The sequence below is a fragment of the Silurus aristotelis genome (genome assembly GCF_946808225.1).
Source record: "Silurus aristotelis genome assembly, chromosome: 17".
NCBI lineage: Eukaryota > Metazoa > Chordata > Actinopteri > Siluriformes > Siluridae > Silurus > Silurus aristotelis.
In genome coordinates, this window is record NC_139590.1 from 22,131,526 (window position 1) to 22,152,978 (window position 21,453).

Below are 21,453 nucleotides of genomic sequence, written 5' to 3' on the forward strand. Positions count from 1 at the left end.
ATGACCCAGAAAAAAACGGGCTGTGTTCCAAATGACAGAACATTCGAGACAGGGCTGTGTTCCAAATGATAGAAAAGGTGACACTGGTAGTGTTCCAAATTACCAAAAAGGTGATACGAGTCTGTGTTCCTAATGACCCCGAAAAAAACCGGGCTGTGTTTTAAATGAAAAAAAAAAAAAAAAAAAAAAAGGTGGGGTTGTGTTCCAAATGACCAAACCGTTTCAAACGACAGAACAATTCAAGTTTTTTTTTAAATTGAAATAACGAGACAGTATACAGGAAACCATGTCTATGTTTGTTTATATTTATTTATTTACTTGTTTGTTTGTCCGTGTTACTGCTAATTAGTTTGTTTACTGCAAGCTAGTGCCCACGGCGCATGCGCAACACTCTTACGCATGCGCAGTGCGTGAAGCCGCTGGGACGCGCTGTATTCCGGTAGTTGGTTCGACATGGCGGCCGCCTCCAGTCCGGTAGATTCTGCACCGGCGGTTAAAACCGCGCCGCCGGTACCCGCTGCCTTTGACCTGTACGACCCTCCGGTCATCGACGGCTTTACCCCGTTATCCCGGCACAAAGAGGAGAGCTTTAAAGACAAGTTCATCCGGAAAACCAAAGAGAACCCTTTTGTCCCTGTGGGTGAGTTTTAAACCAGTGAGCAGCAGCAGTCAGGTGTGATGGAGAAACAACTCCGAGTTTGAGTTTGATGGATAAATGAGTCTGGAGGAAAAAGTCTGTACTGAGATATCTGATCTCTTTGAGAAGTAGATCTGGAGCTTTATGTCCTTCATGAGACACCGTAGACTGAGCTGAATGACTTCTGAGTCTATTAGCAGCACCGCTGGAATAACAAAAAAAACCACTGGATTATTATGTGGTTTATTGTTTTGAATATTGAATATTGATCAGTTTTTTTGAATGAATAAACAACAGTCCTCGGATTGATAACGACTTATACACGGAAAAAACCTCAGCAGTAATTCCTGCTGTTATTTATTCCATTTATACCGCTGCAGTTTGCCAAAGATGAGCATTTACTATCAATTAAAGAACACGTGTTTAGTTCTGTTTAACTTCGAGACATGACACTAATTCATCTAATCGTTATCTCCACTTGTCTCCAAGCTCTGAGACCGGAAACCCCTGTACACTTGAGAATGTGTGCTTCGAGATACACCACATGATCAGAAGTTTGTGGACACGTGTGTGTGTGTGTGTGTGTGTGTGTATATATATATATATATATATATGTATGTATGTATGTATGTATGTATGTATGTATGTATGTCCACATTTACTCTCCACTTGCCGTTAATATGTCCTCCACACTTCTGGGTAGATGTTCCACTAGATTTGGTGGAGATTTGTGTGAGATTCATTCAGACACAAGGCTGTTAGTAAAGTCAGGTTGTGATGTAGGTATTCAATAGGGTTATAGAGCTTTACAGCAGGAGATCTTTGACCTTAAACCATGTAAAGCATGGAGCTGGCTTTGTGCATTATCATGCTGGAACAGTTTTGGGTCTCCTAGTCACCTTGTATCAGCTTCAGCTTGATACAGTTGTGTTCCTCCAGCTTTGTGGTAACAGTCTTGAAAAGTCAGGTGTCCCAATACTTTTGTTTAAGACATCTTATGAGCTACAGTAAGGGAACAATCTGCCACTCAATGTTTGTTCCTTCTCCTCTTCCTCATGGAGGTTAGGGATATGCAGGAGCATCCAAAATAAAACGGGAAACTTTCAGACCTCACACGAGTGGAACATGATTGCACAATGGAATACTCACTATAATGGATACATACACACACATACATACACACACACACACACTACAGTGATGTTGTGTCCCCGTAACACTAGACCCACTGAGAGGTGGAGTAAAGAACATTATCTAATTACAGGAGAAAATATAATGTTCTGGAGAAACACATCAGATCCATGGAGGCCCCACCATGCAGGACTCTTGCTAATGTTTTGGTGCCAGATACATAAAAGGGGTTTCAGGCTATTTGGGTGCATTTACTTGAATAATTTGGATCTCGTCATGAGATTTCGGATCATACTGATATGCTTTGATGTGTTATAGATGTATAAAACGATATCGTTTCCGGCTCTTCAGGTTGCCTGGGCACTGCAGGAGCTCTCATCTACGGCCTCCGAGCCTTCAAACAGGGGAAGACGCACCAGTCCCAGATGCTCATGCGCACTCGTATCTTCGCCCAGGGATTCACCGTCGTGGCCATTATCGTGGGTGTCGCTGCTGCGGCACTGAAACCCAGACAGTGAAGGCCAAGGGTTCGGAGGTCATGGCTTGTCTAGACAACTGCAACAGGTGGATTTCCTGGTTGTCTACAGGTGAAGACCTTTGTATTGGCGAGAGTGTAGAAACCTGCTGCAGTTAGATGTTAGTTGATTAGGTTCCACTTTTTATACATTTATTGTACAATACTATAAAATATGTTCTAGTAATATAACGAGGAAAGAGGAATAATAATCACGGGCAAAAATAAAAAAAATATTATGTTTGATAGATTTGATGGATGGATTCATGGTTTGCAGGAGATAAAACCCTAACCCTCTGTTCACACCAGCATGTGATGCCTCAAGTGAGTTTCTCAATGTTAAGCACGTTAGGTACGGCTTAACGAAGCCAAATCCCTGCCTTAAACGATTCCTCGAACCAAATCGTTAGCAGGTGTGGTCCGATGTGTCTTCACTTCCCCGCCTACAACCTCCAGATCACTTTTTGGTGCACAAACATACAACCTGACCAGGAGGCACCAACCCACCACCAACCCTGGTCCTGCTGTTACTAACGTGTAAACCAAAATTACCCTTTTAAATGTTTCAAACATGAAAGAAGTTTTTACCTGCGGAAAAATCCGCGACACGTCTCAAGAACAGGTAGAACACGTACGCGGTCGTGACCTTTATTACATGAATGTCATAAAAACATAAATTACTTCTCTCAAAAGTGGAGGCCTAAACCTATGTTCCTCATCAGATTTTAAAATCTGAACAAACAAAACGTGGCACGATGCTTGCTGGTGTGAACATAAGGGATGTAGTTATTTTTTGTTATATCACCGTCACTAAAAGGTTGTAAAAAATTTAAAGGTGAAACATCGAATAAACAATCTCAACCATGAACCCCCCCCCCCTTTTTTTTTCTTTCCAAATTGTCAATTCACATAATGAAGCACGAAAAGCGAGGACACAAGCACACCAAACCCAACGACATTTTTCTGCATCCAAGAACCGACTCGAGTCTTGTCTGGAAAACCGTCCCTTTATTTATTCAATAGAGTACTCAGGCATGAACATAGTCTTTGGCAGCCAGTACAAACCGCAATCTGTGACGCAGAGCTGGTCCGCTGAAAGGCGTGTAACAGTTTTCAATCTGTCTCAGAGAGGAGAAAAAAAAGGCCTCGGAGCTCAAGAGAAGTAAAAGGTGTTAATTTATAAATATCCGTAACACTTTAAAACATGCTCACTGTTATGAGATAGTAATTAAGGCGCAGCCTGCTACAGCTCCAATCTGACGTTGTACAAGCGATACACGTGAGGCTGAATGGTATAAACAAGACCACCAATAAATAAATTCACAAAACCAATGACCTACTTGAATGTAACGGCTAAATATGTTAGTTCTCGGGAATTATTTGAGGGAGATGAGATGCAACTTGACGCAGCAGGTTTGATGGAAAATGAGAAAGAATGCTTGCCGTCTTTCAGAAGAAAAAACCATGCAGTAAGAACGATTCTGATTAACGAGTACAATGTGTTTTTGGTCTGGATGGAAAATTAGAACGTCATTGTGTCACTCTGTTGTTTAGACCAATGAAAGGCGAATTTCCCAATTTGGTCGTCAGTGACTGGACCCCCAGATGTCTCATTTTCTGACACACCTCTGAGGCATTAATGCCAATGTCACACCCCATGCTGTACAGGGTTTGTGATTAAACAACACTATTCGACATTCACACAGGTTCTCTGACTCACGTGCGCAGGTGGAAAACACGGCAACGCTGACCATTTAGTTGGTGTGTAAGAGATCAAATTTTATGTTTAGAGTTTAAGAATTATTATTATTTTTTTTAGATGAGTCACTTAGGAAAAGAGTCAAACGATTTGACTCGCTAAAACAAAAACAAACAAAAGAGTACTTACCATCACTAATCTGACAGATGTTACGGTTTTGGTTTGTTGGTTTTCAGCGAATACGGTGCATTATGGGTATTCGCGACTGCCAGACGATATGTTGGTGTGTTTTCAAACACTAAAAATAATTTTGTGAATAAAAACAGCAAAGATTTCAGCCAGCATTTTGGATAAGGGACCATTCGTCGTCCTCGGGCGCTACGTCGTGTTTAAAAGTGGAACATCTGGGTGTCTCTGAGGACCAATTTGAGAAACATTACAGAGAGCCTGATAATATAGTCAATATAAAGCGATTCGAATTAAACCTGTGTAGATTTTCCGTTCGGTATGAAAAACTGTTACGCGTACTCTGACATGTTTAAGTAGCATGTTCATTTCTGCCATTTTGTTCGATCAGAGTAACACTTTCCTCAACTAGCCTAGTCAAGAGGCACAATTCTCCTTTTCTTTCATGAAAAACATCAAACAAAAGCCAAAATCTTCTGTCAGTTAATAGATTATGTGTAACAGGATTTTAAAAAAAAGTTTCGATTCACCAAATACCTTAAACAAGAGATGGAAATAAAACCCAAACATTTAGTGTGTGCTAAAATAAAGTGCGAGAAGGACACGGAGAGAGGAAGAGAGAGAGAGATGGAGATAAAGGCGAGACGTAAGGCAGAGGCCTTCAGCGATTCAGCGGCGTCTGTTTCAGGGAAATGAGGACGGAGCGCATTCGAGACACGTCCTTGGTCTGGCGGCTCGTCTTGGGATTGAAGTCGCATAGCCGTGCCACTTTCTCCCACTCGGTGCCGGGGCTGTCGTCGCCGCACTCCTTAAGGAAGGCGTCCTCTGACGCTCTACACAAACACACGGTAAAATATTTAGGACGAAAAAAAAAAAATCAAGGATCCTTTTCTGGCAAAGACAGGACACAAACCATGCAACACATCACCACTAGCAATATAAATTAATGAAAAATATTCCATTTAATCACAACGAAACCCTGTAGATGCAGACATGCACTCTGACCCAGAGAGAACATTACGACCACTTAATATATTCAGCAAGAAGACCTCACACTCGGCCCAGCGAGTGACAACACGACAGGATGTCTTTACATTCGGGAAGGGAGCGAATTAGTGTCCCCGTTTCCTTATTTGGTTAAAGTGGGCGGGGCTGAGTGATGAGGTCGTTTCGCTGATTTGTCCTTGGCAGACGAGAAGGTGACGAGAGACATACACGAAGCCTATCACATCAGAGTTGGGCTGTTTGTAGAAAGCCTTATCTGCGATCCTAATGCGCAAGCAGGCAAAGGAAGGAAGAAAGAGAGACAGACACAGACACACACACACACACACACACACAAAGGGAGAGGGAAAAGAGAGTCGGTTATACAGAATCGACACACAAAGAAAGGCGGGTTAGATTTGTGAGAAATATTAATGAAAGAGATTTCGAGAGAAAGAACAGCATTTCATTTCACTGCTTGTTTTCAGGAAAACAGATTAATGATCGTTTAACTGTATTCACAACGATAATTATGGGGACGATAATGAGCGTTATGGTCATGGGCCTCAGTCTGCCCTAAATATATCAGGTTTAAGTTGCAGGTCTGCCTTGAAGTTCATCAGTGATGTCATACAGCTTGTATCCAGGTTTTCCTGACTAATACACTATATGGACGTAAGATTAGTATGTACTTTTCCAATTAATCCCAAAAGTGTTCAATAGGGTTAAACAGCTCAATAGCGGACGATCTTCGACTCCATCCCATGTAAAGCAGAGCTGATTTGATTTTCATGGAGCTGGCTTTGTGCACAGGGGCATTGTCATATTAGGTGTCCTAATACTTTTTTGCCATTGAAGTGTATGTCAGATTGTTGTTTTTTTTCTCCCATTACACCTGGCACATGGAAAAGTTCACGGGTTAGGACCTTGTACAGTGGCGTGGCTTGTCGTCACCTGCAGCATGCTCTTTGTTTAGCCGTCATTGTGACCGAGCAGCTTTTCCTCCAGCATGCACACAAAACCAGATACACCGGGCTCCTCAGGGCTCGCTTGTAATCAAACGTGGAAATGTAAACAGTCTAAACCAGCTGTTAGACGGAGTGTCTGGCAAATCAATTTTGGCTTCCAGGAGCGATTTATATTTTTCGATAGATTTGCCGCTCATGTAGATGCTCATTCGCTACTTGGATTTGTTGCTCATTCAGACGGCTGTGATTACTCTATGGTGTTGGGCAGAGTCTACAAAGTACAGAGTTACATTATAGAACAGGCTGATACACGAATATAGAGTTTTTACATTATCTGTATAGACAATTCAATACAGCAGGCAATGAGTTTCAGATCATTTGTTACAGCTGCAGCATTCATTGACATGCTTTGTTAAAATATACCAAATATTCACAATATATTGTTACAATATAAACAATTACAACCAAACCGTTATCTGAGATCTTTATATATATATTTTTAAACTATGCTGACAATCTGGAACACTGTACAGAAAACATGTTTCCTCACCGCGTGTGCTGCAATGAATTTGCGGTGAAATACCTGTTGTTGACTTTATTCTTCTCCATTTGCTCCTGTTGGTGAGCGTGCCAGTCCTCCAGCTCCTTCTTTGCCCTCTCCTTCCATTCGGCTTCGGCTGCCTTGGACGCTGTATCTGCAAATCGAAAATCTCTCTCAATATTTTATACAAATGCACAATGCAATGGAACGGTTCCAGAGAGTAAAACGAATGCATACAATTTTATATATATTTTTTTTTACAAACATAGGCGTGTCTCATTGCAGCCATGTAAGTAGTTTTTTACAATCAGTATAAATAAGTAATTCAGCTTTAAAAATACAGGAAAAGGCTTTCACTTAATTTCACTGTCTGGAGTTTCAAGGAGAACGCCGTTCATTGGCCTTCAGTGTTTATCGTTTCAAACTGAACTACTATTTAAGTTAGTTACAAAATATATACACACAATCCTTGATAATTATACTTTATACACTGTATCTGTTCTTCAAGGTCAAATTCTTCTGCACATTACTCGTTTTTTTTTTTTTTTTTTAAGATTAAGCCAGAATAAAAACCCCACATGCCGTGTTTTCAGGTCGTACCTAACTGTTCCAGCCGTCCTTTTTGTTCCTCTCTCCATTTGCGTAAACTTTCCGGCTCCTGTCTCAGCACGTCAGCCTGAGCGATAGCGGCGTAACCGTCCGATTCACCGTTGGACTCCTGAGGGGAGTGAAATCGCAATATTCAATGAAGGACACTTTTCAGCCAAAATGCATTATATGTCCTTTTCTCTAATCAGCCAGGAGGTTTAGAGTGCTGAAGTGCTCATGTCCTGTGCTCTTTAGTGAAATTTTAAGTCATTACTAACATCCTTGTATGTGAATGAGCACAAACCCCCTCGTGGAACATTTTCCCAAAAGAGTGGAGGTTATTATAACAGCAAATTGGGACTATATGGAATAGGATGTTCAAAAAGCACGTATGAAATCTAGTGAGTTGTCCACCGAACACTTCTGTCCATATAGTGTATGTTTTACACAGTGAACTGGATGTGAAAAATAAAAACAGTTTTTTGGATCAAAAACATCTCTGTGGTGAAATTTTGACATTGTGTGGTTTATATTAAGTCCACGCACAAGTCACTATTGCTCCTGGGTTACCAAATAAAACACAAGTGCAGTACTACTTACTCTTTAATATCCGTGTTCAGAAAATCAGTACTACAGAAATGACGCTTTTATTAGATCATCCCTGGGCAAAAATCTTTTTGTGTTTGGTCGAAATAAAAAGTAAATGTACTTTGGTGATTGTATCCGAAATGTAGTAGCTTATTAATAAACATATAAAATGACAATGTAAAGAACGATGTACAATCCAGCCAGAACTCTTAACGTCAAATCACTACAAACACATACAAATTCTCTCTTAATTTTTTAAACTATAACTATATATCCCTCACCTGAAACAGTTCTCCATTCATAGTCGCTCCTCCGAACTCATCTGCTTGAAACAAAGAAAAAAGTTAGACCAACCCTCTCTTCGCTCTTCTCGAGCAATGGTGCTTCTGTTTAAGGATTTCGGAAAACTCTAGGAAACGTCATCGGAATCCTGACAATCCTGTTTGGCTGCAAACGCTCAAAACGGGACGGTTGCAATAGCGATCGCTGTGAGATCTTCGCATATTTTTATTACCACAGTATCGAGTCAGGAAGTGAAATTTTAGTATTGCTATTAAAGTGCTATTTTATTATTATTTTATTACAGTGGAGGACATAGTAACACACTAATCAAAGTGGTTATGTTTAGGGGTCCAAGCACCAAAGGCAAATCAGATTTTTGTCTCTTATCAGTGGAAAGTTCAGGAATAGAAACTTTAATGGCTTTAAAAAAAATATTTATTTATAAACACTTAAATATCATTGGTCTGAAATGGGCCCGTGGCATTTTTTTTTTTTTATCGAGTGTATTCAGTCAGAATTAACTTTACATAGGGTTCTGGGTTCAGTATCTCTTTCACAGGTTCTCTGAGATTGTTTTCCATTCGGATTGGACATGTCCATCCTTGTTTGAAGAAATGACTATATGTATATGTGTAGTTAGTATATTGTAGGTACGAAACTGATTTGAATCCCTCTTAATGCTGAAGGTGAACATCACAACACACTAATACTAAAATTGTTATAATAAGGGGTCCAAGCACCATACAAAAGCAATAGAAAGCTCTATGACTCGGTCTTCATGAAATAAATCCATAATGTGAAAGGACACCTAAACTTTCCAGGGATATGTGCGTCTTCCAGTAATCACAAAGATGGAGACACGTTTGAATCGGATGTCTTTGGATCATAGTAGAATGAAATTTTCCTTCACTTGAACTAGAAAACCCGAATTGTTTCCAGCAGGACAGTGTTCCTGAAGCCAGCTCCATGAAGATACGCTTTAGATGGTTTGACGTGAAAGCTCTCCTGCTCTATAGTTCTAACGCTACTTCTGGGATGAACTGAACGCTGACTGCACCCTAGGCCTCCTCACCTCACCTCACCTACATTGCCAAACACTTCCAGAGTTGCAAAAAATAAAAGAAGAAGAGGAACTCCATCGTGTACTTGGTCTGAGTGCTAAAGCCTCGACTTCACACTACCTAAAAAAGTACCGAAAGCACAAGACTGAAAATCTTTAAGAACTGACCGATCCCATAGTGGAACCCGGGCCGGTTTGTCGCATGTAACACAACCTCCAGCTTCGTAGAAACTTCAACCCACCAGGGTTTTACTGATGTCCAGACCTGAGATACGCTTCTTCCCTGAGGACATGAAAAACATCCGGATGACCCAAAGTCTGAGGAATGCCTGTAAAACTACCTCGGAAATATAGTCCCGTACATATAGTCCATCGTCCCACTGATAAACTGATCCCGTCCGAACTGGGCTTCATGAGTCTCCAGGAATACAATGACCTACATCGTGTCAAGGGGTGTACAAACTTTTGAACTTAATTTTAAACAAAAAATGGTGTCTTGGCTCATGTAATAAGAAAGTTACAACAATATAATAAGTTACATTTTATTACACCATTTATATATTACCAAGTATTTATTCTGAATGATAATATATGTGAGGTAGATTAACAGAGAAATGCACTTTTATTTTAATTAGAATTGGATAATGAATAAAAATTACATAAATTAAATAATTTTAAATATATATTAGAATATATTGATTTGGAGGTATTGTAGCTAGCTAGTCAGCTAGCTAGCTTCACTGAGGTACATGATGCTAGGTCATTTAAAGCTATTTAGCTCGCTTTGTAGGTCCACTTAAGGGTCGGTGTCAAAAAATAAAAAATTATTGAGTATTTTTTGGAAAGTGGATTTGATTGAAATCGTCGTTTACTTGTTTTGTATGTTTGTTTATTGTATGTTTTCTTTTTTCTTTTGTGTAGCTGTGGCTAGTTAGCTAGCCGGGCTGATTAGCGCAGCCGTTATTACCTGAGAGAGAGTTTGAACTAAAGAGTGACGGTTGGGAGAGCGCGTGCTGCTCGAAGCCGAATCCGCCCTCGTCATCCTCGATGCCGGCGATCTCGTGCTGCTGCTGCGCGAGGAACTCGGCCGCGGGGTCCTCTTCCGCCTGAAGTCCGAACGCGTCGGCCATCTTTACACACTTACACTCTCTCACACATACACTTACACACACCCGCTCCAGCTGTGGCTGACTGGCTCTAACGTGTGCGCGCGTGCGTGTGTGTGTGTGTGTGTGCGTGCGCGCGAGCGCTCGCTAAACGAAACCTCGAACGAAAACACACGGTTTTTCTCAAACAAACGGGTCAGTTAATCAGTTGATTGATTGGTTATTTATTTATGCATTTGTTTATTTATTTAGTCATATATTGAGAAACCCGTCCCAGGCCGTATCCGAAATCACCCAGAATGCAGAATTCCAGCTTTCTTGCATCCTCCATAGTGAAAGAGATCCAGGCTGCGAGCTGGACAGTGTAACTGCTGAGAGTTTGTCTCCATCTAGTGTCCATCTGTGAAACTGAACTGTAGCCTTTTGGAAAGGTGAGACAAAGAATACAGAAGATTTTAATAACCGAGGAGAACTTCACGCAGGGGGAGGAGTGTTTCATGATGGAAAGAAGAAAGAGGACAGGATTGCTGTAACCTAATGACAGGGATAGAGAGGGAGGGAGGGTGGAAGGGAAAGAGAGGACGAGTAAGAATGAGGAAAGAGAGTTGAAAGGGAGAGAAAGAGAGTGGCAGAGAGGAGAGAATAAGAGATGGATAGATAGAGAGAGATGAGAGAGTAGGTGAAAGAGACGAGAGTGTTGGAGAGGGGGGATAAGAGAAAGAGAGAGAAAGAAAGGTAGAGGTGATAAAGAAAGAAGACAGAATGATAGAGAGAGAAGTGGGGTGACAGGGAGAGAGAATTATTATTATTTTTATTATTATTATTATTATTATTATTATTATTTTTATTATGTATTAATAAGGACACTGTACAATGTGATCAGAGTGTGAGTTTGGACTCCAGGAAGTCCAGCTATAACAGCATAAATAAAAGGGAGAGCCAGAAGGTAACACAGACATGAGGGATCTCTGGGATAAAAGGCGGCCCACTACACCACCGTCTAGACAGTGAATACAGGAGTTTGGAGATTCACACAAGTAATTAGATCAAAAGAAAAATGATGGTGTTTTTTGCGTATAGAGATGCTTCTTGATAATAATGTAAGAAGCGACGATAAAAGTGGATCTGGTGAATGATGGTGGGTTTATAGTGGTTCTGAGATGAATGGAGTGGTAGAAGAGGAGTAATCATCTTCAGGGTGCTGCTAATATGCACCATATAATGAAGATCCCTCCAGATCCACTCCTTTACCCTATCAAAAACGAATCTTACAGTGTGAATGTTGATTGGTCCGTGCTGCATTAATAATATTTTGGGAGAATTTTCTTACACTTTTACACTGTTGATGATCAGGTTGCTGGAAGTCAAATGATGCTGCATGGTATTTGAATCGTCACTGTCATTTGCATAAAGATTTTTCCGACCAGTGGAATGGATCTAATTTTATTTCAGAAATTCTAGTTAACAAAAAGCTGAAGTTTCTCAGACAGGACTGTGTGTGTGAGTCAAGTCATTACTGTTGGAGGAAAATGGTTTTTATTAGTTTTAGTATCAGCAAGGAATTTCAAGTGAAGAATGTAAACACGTGTAAGTGCGACAGAAATAAAGGTGATCGGTGATTGGCTGCCGGTAAGATTAAAGCTCAGTGATTGGTTGTTGGGACAAACGATGGCGTAAATTCTTTTTTAAACAACCATCAGGGATTGGGTATTGGGAAGAATAACGATCTTCGGTTGGGTTTTTGAACAGAATAACGATCAGTGATTGGGTATTGGGAAGAATAACGATCAGTGTTCGGGTTTTTGAACAGAATAACGATCAGTGATTGGGTATTGGGAAGAATAACGATCAGTGATTGGGTATTGGGAAGAATAACGATCAGTGATTGGGTATTGGGAAGAATAACGATCAGTGATTGGGTTTTTGAACAGAATAACGATCAGTGATTGGGTTTTTGAACAGAATAACGATCAGTGATTGGGTATTGGGAAGAATAACGATCAGTGATTGGGTTTTTCAACAGAATAACGATCAGTGATTGGGTATTGGGAAGAATAACGATCAGTGATTGGGTATTGGGAAGAATAACGATCAGTGATTGGGTTTTTGAACAGAATAACGATCAGTGATTGGGTTTTTGAACAGAATAACGATCTTCAGTTGGTTTTTTGAACAGAATAACGATCATTGATTGGGTTTTTGAAAAGAATAACGATCAGTGATTGGGTATTGGGAAGAATAACGATCAGTGTTCGGGTTTTTGAACAGAATAACGATCAGTGATTGGGTATTGGGAAGAATAACGATCAGTGATTGGGTTTTTGAACAGAATAACGATCAATGATTGGGTATTGGGAAGAATAACGATCAGTGATTGGGTTTTTGAACAGAATAACGATCAGTGATTGGGTATTGGGAAGAATAAAGATCAGTGATTGGGTTTTTGAACAGAATAACGATCAGTGATTGGGTTTTTGAAAAGAATAACGATCATTGATTGGGTTATGGGAAGAATAACGGTGAGTATTTGCTCTTTTTCTGAAAGAGTAACAATCTGTGAAAAATTCAAAATATCTATATGAATCATCATCATCAATCATTATCAATCATCATCATCATCATCATCATCAATCATCACACCAGTGAGCTCACGACTCTCCAACTCAGTTGCTGGTTGAGTTGAAACGCGGACGCTTCCGCTCCGAAGGTGCGCGCATCACCCACCACGTGACCTCTGACGTGTCTGACCGAGTGCTCCTCAAAAAGCTCCAGGAGGGAGCGCGCAAGTGCGTTGCAGCCCCGCGAGCTCCAATACAGACTGAACGACCAGGACCTTCTGGGAAACTTGGGTCCAAACGGTTCCTGCTCTCAACATTTTAACTCGATTTAGCGACATCCGGAGACACTACAAGCGCACAGGAGGTAATGAAACAAGTTTTCGACTCATTTTCAGCATGGTTTTAGGTGGTTTTGGGGGAGCGCTAAAACTCAACAATGTTCTGGATGAAGTCCGTCAATACTTCCAAAGTCCTGAAGTGTCAAGATAGCGAGAACTTGACTTGAGATTAGTTTATTTTTCCCCAAAACTACCCGCGTTTAGTTTGTTTTCTGGAACGTAAACAACATACAGTAAACGATCTACTACTTTCATTCATTTGTGTTTTGTTTAAGGAAACATCTCGCTCTTCAGGATATCACAACACAACACAACACAACACGAAGTCCACAAACACAAAAGCTGAGGCTTCATTTTCTGCTTCCAGTCTTACATTGTTGCTTGAAGTCGCCAAATGATGTCACAAGTCTAAGTTGCATGATCTTTAAATCGTCACGGTCATTTGCATATAGAAGGATTTTTCAGACCAGTGGAATTGTTAATTATTATTATTATTTGAATAATTTAATTTAGTTGCAAGTCATCGTCCTTGGTTACATCGCCGCTGTGTGTTGGTGTGTTTACAAAATGCTGAGGTTTTACATACAGGACTGTCCAAGTGAGTGAAATGGTTTTGTTACTCTTGATATCCGTAAGGAATGAGTTTCAAGTGAACAACTGAAAAGTGTGTAAGTGCGACTGGAAAAACGGTGATCATGATTAGCTGCCGGGGAAATTATTGCTCAGTGACGGGTTGTTGGGACAATTGAAGATGAGTGATTTGTTGTTTTTGGAAGAACAGCCGTCAGTGACTGTTGTATTTGGAAGAACAGCCGTCAGTGACTTGTTGTTGTATTTGGAAGAACAGCCGTCAGTGACTTGTTGTTGTATTTGGAAGAACAGCCGTCAGTGACTTGTTGTTGTATTTGGAAGAACAGCCGTCAGTGACTTGTTGTTGTATTTGGAAGAACAGCCGTCAGTGACTTGTTGTTGTTGGAAGAATTAAGAACAATTATTGGTTGTCAAATTATTGGTTGTGAAAACATTCAGCAGTACAAGACAAAAGGAAAATGGGGCAGGATGAAGGACATTTCTGTGGTTTGACTGAAGATCATGCATGCTTTTGCTTTTATAAACTCTGGCACGGGGACGAGTTCGGGGGAACGTGCTCTGTTTAGAAGGTTTTTCGGGGTTCCTGAAATAAAAACGCCCATTTCAAAAAGCCGCAATGATTCTGCTGCGTCAGGAGCTGTAGCTTTATTGTTGGAGTTCCAGAGAGTGAAGGCTGACGATTAACCGGGGTCGAGTTTATAACGAAAGTGTAAGAATGGATTTCTTTCAAGGTTATCCTGGGCGTGCTTCTTTCCTTTTTTTTAACGATTTCCTGTTAAAGCTTTCCCATTTTTGTGAACTTTAAGGACAGACCAGACTAAGGCTGCTACTACTACAGAGGATAGAAACGCCTATGCCAACGTTGCCTGGCGTAACACCTTTTTCTGACTCTAGTTCATCTTGGATCTCTCTTGAAGAACATCCCATACAGACAGTAGAATGCCTGCTTCCTCCATAGACCCCTGCTAAACAATTTTTTACAGGAGTTACTGGAGGTGGTACTATGAAAACCAGCAATTGTCACCATTTTTTGGTGACTCTACTTTTCCCCATCCCTGATGTAATGGATTTTGGGGTTTCAAAGTTTTTGTTGGTTGTGGGGGATCACAGGATGAGTTGTTCGAGATCTGGCACATGCCAACAACCCGGAAAAACTGCACCAGCAACACCGGTTCCAAAACCTCAGTGGGAACCCGGTAGCTTTTCCTTCATTTCCTGCCCAAATTGTTCTGCTTCCAAGTTCCCAAGCGATGATGAAGGCTAACACGTGCTTCATTTGAAACACGTGGCGTCACCCGGCTGCATATTTCAGAACCAAGTCACACAGTGTTCATTGCCTTCTTCCTCGGCGATTGTGGATCGCTGGCTATCGAACGTACGTGGACGTTTTGTTGGCGCGTCCTTGTTGACTCAATACCTATTCATGAAGTGTTGAAGTATTTCCAGGTAACATTTTTATTCGCCAAGTACGCAAGTTTGTCTTCCCGCTTGATGAATGAAATGCTGTATTACGGGGCCATGTGTAGGCGAACAGCTTAATTCGACCCGTTCGGCTCGTCTTTGGGTCGGGTTTCTGTAACGCGAGTACCATTGGGTAAGATTACATACGTTCGTGCGGATCAAAGGTCAAAGGTGAAAGCTACAACTTTAATCTAAACTCTGCTGTGAAGTCAGTGGGAACCGTTTCATTAATAGTCAAAAGAGGCCAAATCGAAGATGGCAGGATTTCAAGTGTTTAAAGTACAGCTTGGGTTTCTATCCCCGCCGGTTCCGCGTTTCATCACCGGCTCTGTGCTGGGACTCAGTTCTCAGCATGTCTCTTTTCTTCTTTGTCGACGGTGGTGTAAAATGCCTTGTAACTCTCACTTGGTGGAATGTTCCCTTGCCCCTCTCCTCCTCCTCCTCCTCCTCCTCGTCTCTTTGGACGTCTGTCTGCACTTTTTCATCGGTATAATCGCCCGAGCCAGAAAAATGTGTGCGAGTGGAGTTTTTCTGTCTCTCTTTCTCTCCCTCTCCTTCTTTGCCTCTCTTCCTCTATCCGTCTCCCTCCATGACTCATGTGGGTGTTGGGCTGAAATAGTTTGGTGTAGTTTTACATTCCTTATATAGCCCGTGGAGAGGGGACGAGACGTAAAGCCTCACCCCCGACACAAGGCCGCAGAGTCGGAGGGTCGCACTCGCTTCCACAACCAGCTTTCCTTGTACTTTTCCTGGCTTTCCAGAGGCTGATTTGGCCCTTTCTGCGAGGTACGATCATGCTGTTGGAGTCGGACGGCGGAGCGAAGCGCATTCGTAATTCATTCCTCAGGAGAGCGAGTGTCACGTTGGACTTTTTTTTTTTTTTCGTCTTTGCAGGATTTTAATGTTACTGTTCGTCTTGAATGATTTGTTGCAGCTTTTTCTGCATCATGTTTATCTCAGGTTTAGAAACTAAAAAAAATTATTTTGACCTTAACTTCAAAGCACGTAAATCTCTATATAAATGCATCGGATTGGTCCCGTTACGTCGGCAGAACATTTTATAGGTACCAGTAAATACCCTGAATTAAAAATGTAAATACTCTGCATTCAGACGAAAAGGTTCCGTGCAGTTTATTGATACTACTACGCCTCATGTCGCGGTATCTCACGTTCATCGTTCTCAAGACTTCCAAAAGCGTAATGACAACTGCAGGTTTTAGGACTTGCTCAAAATAAGCTGGCCGGCTTCCTGACGCGAGCGGATCGCGGCTTTAAATAACAGAGGAGAAACTCTGAGCGCATGAGAACTCCCCTACGAGTTCAGTGCTAATGTGGTGGTCTGGATTTTCAGATGTGTTTGTGGCTATAAAGTGCATATTGAGTAAATAAGTATCTACAAAAGAAAAGATGCAAAGCTTCTTCTGTTTTGATGAATAGATGCATGACTTCATTCAATGGCTGTAGAGGTTCCCATGACGGGTTTTTATCTTTTTTAAACTCTTTTTATTTGTAATTTTTTTTCATCAGCTGGGTCGTTTCAGACCGTAATTTATTCCTAAGGGCAAATTTTTACTGACGTCAAGATCCAATCTCGGGACGTGATGCAAGAAATAGGCTACAGGATGAGCAGCTAATTAAAGGCCGAGAGCGAGACATTATCCTTTAGCGTATAGTAATATAATATGACGTCGTTAGGCTGTGAAATTCCTAATGACGGTTAATTTAGTTCAAAACCAAGCAGCTCGTTCCGCGAAATCGGAAAACGTTCACAAATCCAGAATCCGAGAAACGCGACCGGTCTGACGAATCCTCAGCAATCTGGTTAAAGTAGGAAAAAGAATAAATGATCAGTAACGGATTTCTGGTCCTCTGTCATCATCTACTCATTTGTCCTCCCTTTTTTTTTTTTTCTTCCTTCTTTCTGTCTCTCGCTCTCTCACACAGGCCATGAGCGTTTACAGCGTGACTCTCAGTGGGCCGGCGCCGTGGGGTTTCCGACTCCAGGGAGGGAAGGATTTCAGCATGCCTCTCACGGTGTCAAGGGTGAGTTGAATCCATCACGCCACGTCCCTCCCGGCTACTTATCTGCCGTGCGTTTTCTGAAAACGTCACCGAGAAAAAAGCGCCAGCCGAGCAAAGAGGGAGGAACACGCACACTCAGCAGATTTCTCCCAAAAATGTTATTCGGACGTGGCCAAAAAGCACAAGTAGGAGTTTAAACTTGATCATATCGCGTTTTCTTTGACGTTCTCATGAATCTTGGAGCGTCTGCAAAGACTCAGACGATGGCCATTACCGAGGATGAACTGAAAAGCAGATAGAAAGTGATTATATAAATCAATGAATGGAACCAAATGCAGTATTTATGTAAGTTGAATATGGGGATTGTACATAACAATGTAAATATATCAGTTGAATTATTGGATCTGGAGCACAAAAATGGACAGTTAGGCAGGAGCACATTGAGAGTTCATCCATCTGTGTGAGTTTTTGTTAGGTTTACAAATTTTTTAAATATAATATCCATATTCAACCTTTACAGTATTGCATTATTTTTTTTTTTTGCTTTAATTGATTTATACACCGTATTTTTCGGACTATAAGCCATTACTTTTCCCCCCTACATTTTGAAACCCGCGGCTTAAACGAGGAAGCGGCTAATTTATGGATTTTTCCTGGGTTTTTCCCAGTTTCACAAACTTTAAGCCAAAAAACTGAACCCCATAACATTAGACCAATGAAATTTCCGAACGGAAACGAAAAAAATGCACTTCGCCTGTGTTCTGAGCTGCACAGCATCAGGAGAAAAAACTTCCACTGATGGTGATTTTCAAACGCACGGCGATGCCAAAAGATAAAAATTACCGAGATAAATAGTTGTGAAAGGAAGGAGGAAGACGGTGAACAATGACTTTCCTGGTCGGCTACTGTTTAGATACAAGCCGTTGTAGCACGTTGAGTCTGGGTGAAGGGAGAGCTCGCTAACTCCAGTTCATACAGAAATCATATAAGCACAGACAGGTTTCCAAAACTCGTGCTTTTTTATTTTTCTTGGCAACAGCGTTACTGGTTAGTCAAAGAAACTTAGAAATGAGCATCAGAAAATAATAAGGACATATTCCTCGGCCTTGCACACATGCAGTAATACCGGAAAAATGCGCCGGCAGGCTATTCCCAAAATGCCGCTCTGCTATTAAAGGAGCCACAACATATTTCACCCGTTACAACAGACACTATCTTTCGATAAAGCCTGTGTAAAGTTCATTAGTGTAGACACCTGCGGCTTATAGACAGACAGACAGACAGACAGACAGGCAGACGGGCAGACGGGCAGACAGGCAGACAAACAGACAGTTGGATATAAAACACATAAACACAAGCGAAGCTACAGCATTGTTTATATTTATTCTTTTATAATTTTTTTAACCAATTCTGAATGTCCCATTGTTCTGGAAGCAAAGGGTTGTTAGGCTTCATGTTTATTTCCCAGAACTAAATCTTGTTTTGGCCGTTCCTACTGAATAGTTGTGTGAATTGTGTGACGAGTATTGGCAAAAAAAAAAAAAAACGACTGTTAACTTTTTAAACATCGGATGTGAGCCAGATAAGGGCAGATGCTAGGTGATGTTGCCGTGCCTGCATTTCTTGCTGATGCATTCCTTAAAAGTCCCCTCTAACCCCCCCACCCAACGCTAATAGAAATGGAGCTCTGAATGCGCTCCTGTGGCCTTGAGGCACTTTGTTCCTGACGAACGGAAATCACAAAAGCATCAAACACAATCCCGAAAAGGAAACGCTACGAGAGAAATAACGAGAACCGTATGCTTCGAGCTCGACAAGAGCCGTTTCGACACTCGCATTCCATCTCCGACATGTCACTGCTTGATATCAACCCCATAAAAGAAGGCTGTGTGCGATTCACGCTCTCTTGCCTCACATGGATATGTTGAAGGTTTGTTTGGTTTCATCGGATGCCTCGTCCGCCGCTAAAAGGTCATCGAGTCTTCGCTTATTGCTGAGCTTATGAGCTCCAGCCTTGAACACGACACACTTTCGTGCCAGATACATAAACATCGATGCATACATACACACACATACTGTGTGTCTCACATGCATTAAAAAACTAGTATCTAGTAACAAAGCATACATTTTTATAATAGTAGAAGCTGCATTCTTTCTTGGTTACTGGATGGAATTGCAGGTGGGGAACTGGTTTGTGGGAACTGTTTCTCTACGTTAATCGGCATTCCTTTGTATTTTGTCGTTCAGCACTTTTGCTGAGGTGTGAGCGCTGCTTTTGCGCTTCTGATCATCGTCGACCTTAAAGACAATGGTTTGGACTTCAAGCAAATCGTGGCTCTGTCAGTTTTAGCTTGTGGTGGCTTCCTGTCCAGGGCCGGTAGTATCTCGTATCCGGGAATTAATGTATGATCATATCCATAAAACCTCTTTTTTTTTTTTTTTGTTGTTGTTGCTTGTGGGTTGGCAAAACAGGAAAGAAATAATAAACCGCAAACCTCAAATGATGCCAAAATTGGTCTTAAGTTCTAGATCCAAGTGTTTTGGAAAAAAAACTGTAAAAAAGACCTTATTTAAAGCCAAAAGCGTTGTTGTGAGGCGGGTAACCATGGCTTCAGAGGAGCTTGTTGACACAGTCTAGTGTGAGAAACGCAGTACAAATCTCCCGTAAAAAAAAAAAAACAGCCTTTAAAACTCCGTAGCTGCATTTTGAACTTGTTTTAACATGTAAAATCTCCTGTGACTTTTAATCCACGTTGATACAAACTACATGGGGAAACCTTTTCATTGTTCTACCATTCATTGAAAGTCACCTGAAACATGACCCGAGCGTTATTTACCCCGAAAAGCTTCCACTTTTCACCCTTCCAAACCCACCAGCAGCAGTCAGTCGTCTGTTTTCTTGTTCGTCACGTTTTATGACCTTTTTTATGAGCTCTTCTCGATCCAGATCGATCACCTGGCTGCGAGGTAGACGACGTCTGCTCGCGGCTTTCCCGATGACCTCACTCGTCCGACGGCCAACGCGTTGCTCAATCGCGCGGGCGTGTCTGTTCGTGCAACTTTATCTTTTTTTCGATCTTTCAGGTTTCGAAAGGCTCATCTGGGTTTCTCTTGCATTTGGACAGGAAGATAAGACTGAGAAAGACGCAGACGAGGCTGAATGGTGGCGAAGCCCAAATTGCAGGGAAATTAACCAGAACCCAATGTCACAATGAAATATATGAATATATACAACAATTTGTGTATTCAGGCAGCATTGACCTTTCAACAGCAAATTGCCAGGGGGGTTTTAATCTTGCAGATTTGCAATGTATGATTTTGCCAGGCAGTGTTCTGAAGATCTAGGAATTATTGAGACCGGAGTCTTCAAGGATCGAAGAAGGCAGCACACACTAGATCAGACTTGAGCAGAGAAGTCTCACTACACCTCGTCTGTCTTCTTACTCCTGAGTGACGTGTTAATGAATTAGTGCGGGAACGAGTACGAGTCACTCGTGTTCGACCTGATGTTAGTCTGACGTGATGACTGTTCCCAGCTGTGATTCATGCACTGAGTCAGAACAGAACACTGCTTTTCACATTTCTGCCCATGGTATTTTCTCATGGTGGTGAAGCAAAGAGGTGTCTAGTCTTTGCTCATGTTTTTATCCTTCCATGATTTGTAATCCGGGCGTTAATCTCTTGCTCGGATTAGCAAATCCTGATTCTGGAGTCCTTCAGCTTTTGTTATGGGCATTCTGCAGGATCCCCCTGATCAGCACAAACATCCAGCATTCCAAGCATTTTTTTAGCACCGTTGTTCGACTGACAACACACACAGTGGCCTCTCGTGTCTTCTCCCCTACACCCCCCTTGAAGTCAAGGATTTTGTGGAATAGTCCGTACACGCCCGAGCCTTGTAAAGGAAAGATTTACGCAACATTTCCACCAGATGTTTAATGTTAGCTCTCACTTGTGTTACGGATCGTCGGCCTGGTTCGCGTCAACATTTTTTCGTCCGAACACGAGCCGAGCCGTAATTATGATGTAACCCTTTTTCAATGCGTTCTCACACGTTTCCCCCTCTCCTCTTTTTTTTTTTTTATCTTCCATTATGTCTTTTTACAGCTTCATGGCTTTATGGCTCTAGTCTTCAGTGCGTCCCTGAGCCCGCATTACCGCTGACGTTTAATGATCTGCGAGAGACATAAATTTGACAA

At 41.6% G+C, this 21,453-nt stretch overlaps 3 protein-coding genes across 6 annotated transcripts in view; 2 read left to right on the plus strand and 1 right to left on the minus strand.

Moving 5' to 3' along the window:
* The first annotated feature begins 395 nt into the window (after nucleotides 1-395).
* Nucleotides 396-4,622, plus strand: higd2a (HIG1 hypoxia inducible domain family, member 2A). Of its 2 annotated transcripts, XR_014537521.1 has the most exons (3): nucleotides 397-640; nucleotides 2,120-3,817; nucleotides 3,848-4,622. XR_014537521.1 is itself a non-coding variant. In XM_083566176.1 (2 exons), the coding sequence occupies exons 1-2, from the start codon at nucleotides 454-456 to the stop codon at nucleotides 2,284-2,286; spliced, it is 354 nt and encodes a 117-aa protein (XP_083422302.1). In that variant the 5' UTR covers nucleotides 396-453; the 3' UTR covers nucleotides 2,287-4,622. The 2 variants fall into 2 exon arrangements, 1 of the variants encoding a protein (XP_083422302.1); XM_083566176.1 differs by having other exon boundaries at nucleotides 396-640; nucleotides 2,120-4,622.
* On the minus strand, nucleotides 3,271-10,628 carry cltb (clathrin, light chain B). Of its 2 annotated transcripts, XM_083566174.1 has the most exons (6): nucleotides 10,146-10,628; nucleotides 8,118-8,158; nucleotides 7,261-7,378; nucleotides 6,703-6,814; nucleotides 5,383-5,436; nucleotides 3,271-5,000 (listed from the first exon to the last, which is right to left on the minus strand). In XM_083566174.1, the coding sequence occupies exons 1-6, from the start codon at nucleotides 10,306-10,308 to the stop codon at nucleotides 4,829-4,831; spliced, it is 660 nt and encodes a 219-aa protein (XP_083422300.1). In that variant the 5' UTR covers nucleotides 10,309-10,628; the 3' UTR covers nucleotides 3,271-4,828. The 2 variants fall into 2 exon arrangements, with proteins under 2 accessions (XP_083422300.1, XP_083422301.1); XM_083566175.1 differs by lacking the exon at nucleotides 5,383-5,436 and having other exon boundaries at nucleotides 10,146-10,406.
* Nucleotides 10,629-13,011: 2,383 nt separating this feature from the next.
* pdlim7 (PDZ and LIM domain 7) overlaps nucleotides 13,012-21,453 on the plus strand; it is a 29,292-nt gene continuing 20,850 nt past the window's right edge. The window contains exons 1-3 of one of the 2 annotated variants that reach the window (XM_083566449.1): nucleotides 13,042-14,005; nucleotides 14,160-16,018; nucleotides 17,177-17,275. In XM_083566449.1, the coding sequence (XP_083422575.1) occupies nucleotides 17,180-17,275 (96 nt within the window). In that variant the 5' untranslated portion in view covers nucleotides 13,042-14,005; nucleotides 14,160-16,018; nucleotides 17,177-17,179. Of the gene's footprint in view, nucleotides 14,006-14,159; nucleotides 16,019-17,176; nucleotides 17,276-21,453 lie in introns of both variants that reach the window. The other variant, XM_083566450.1, reaches the window with a different exon arrangement.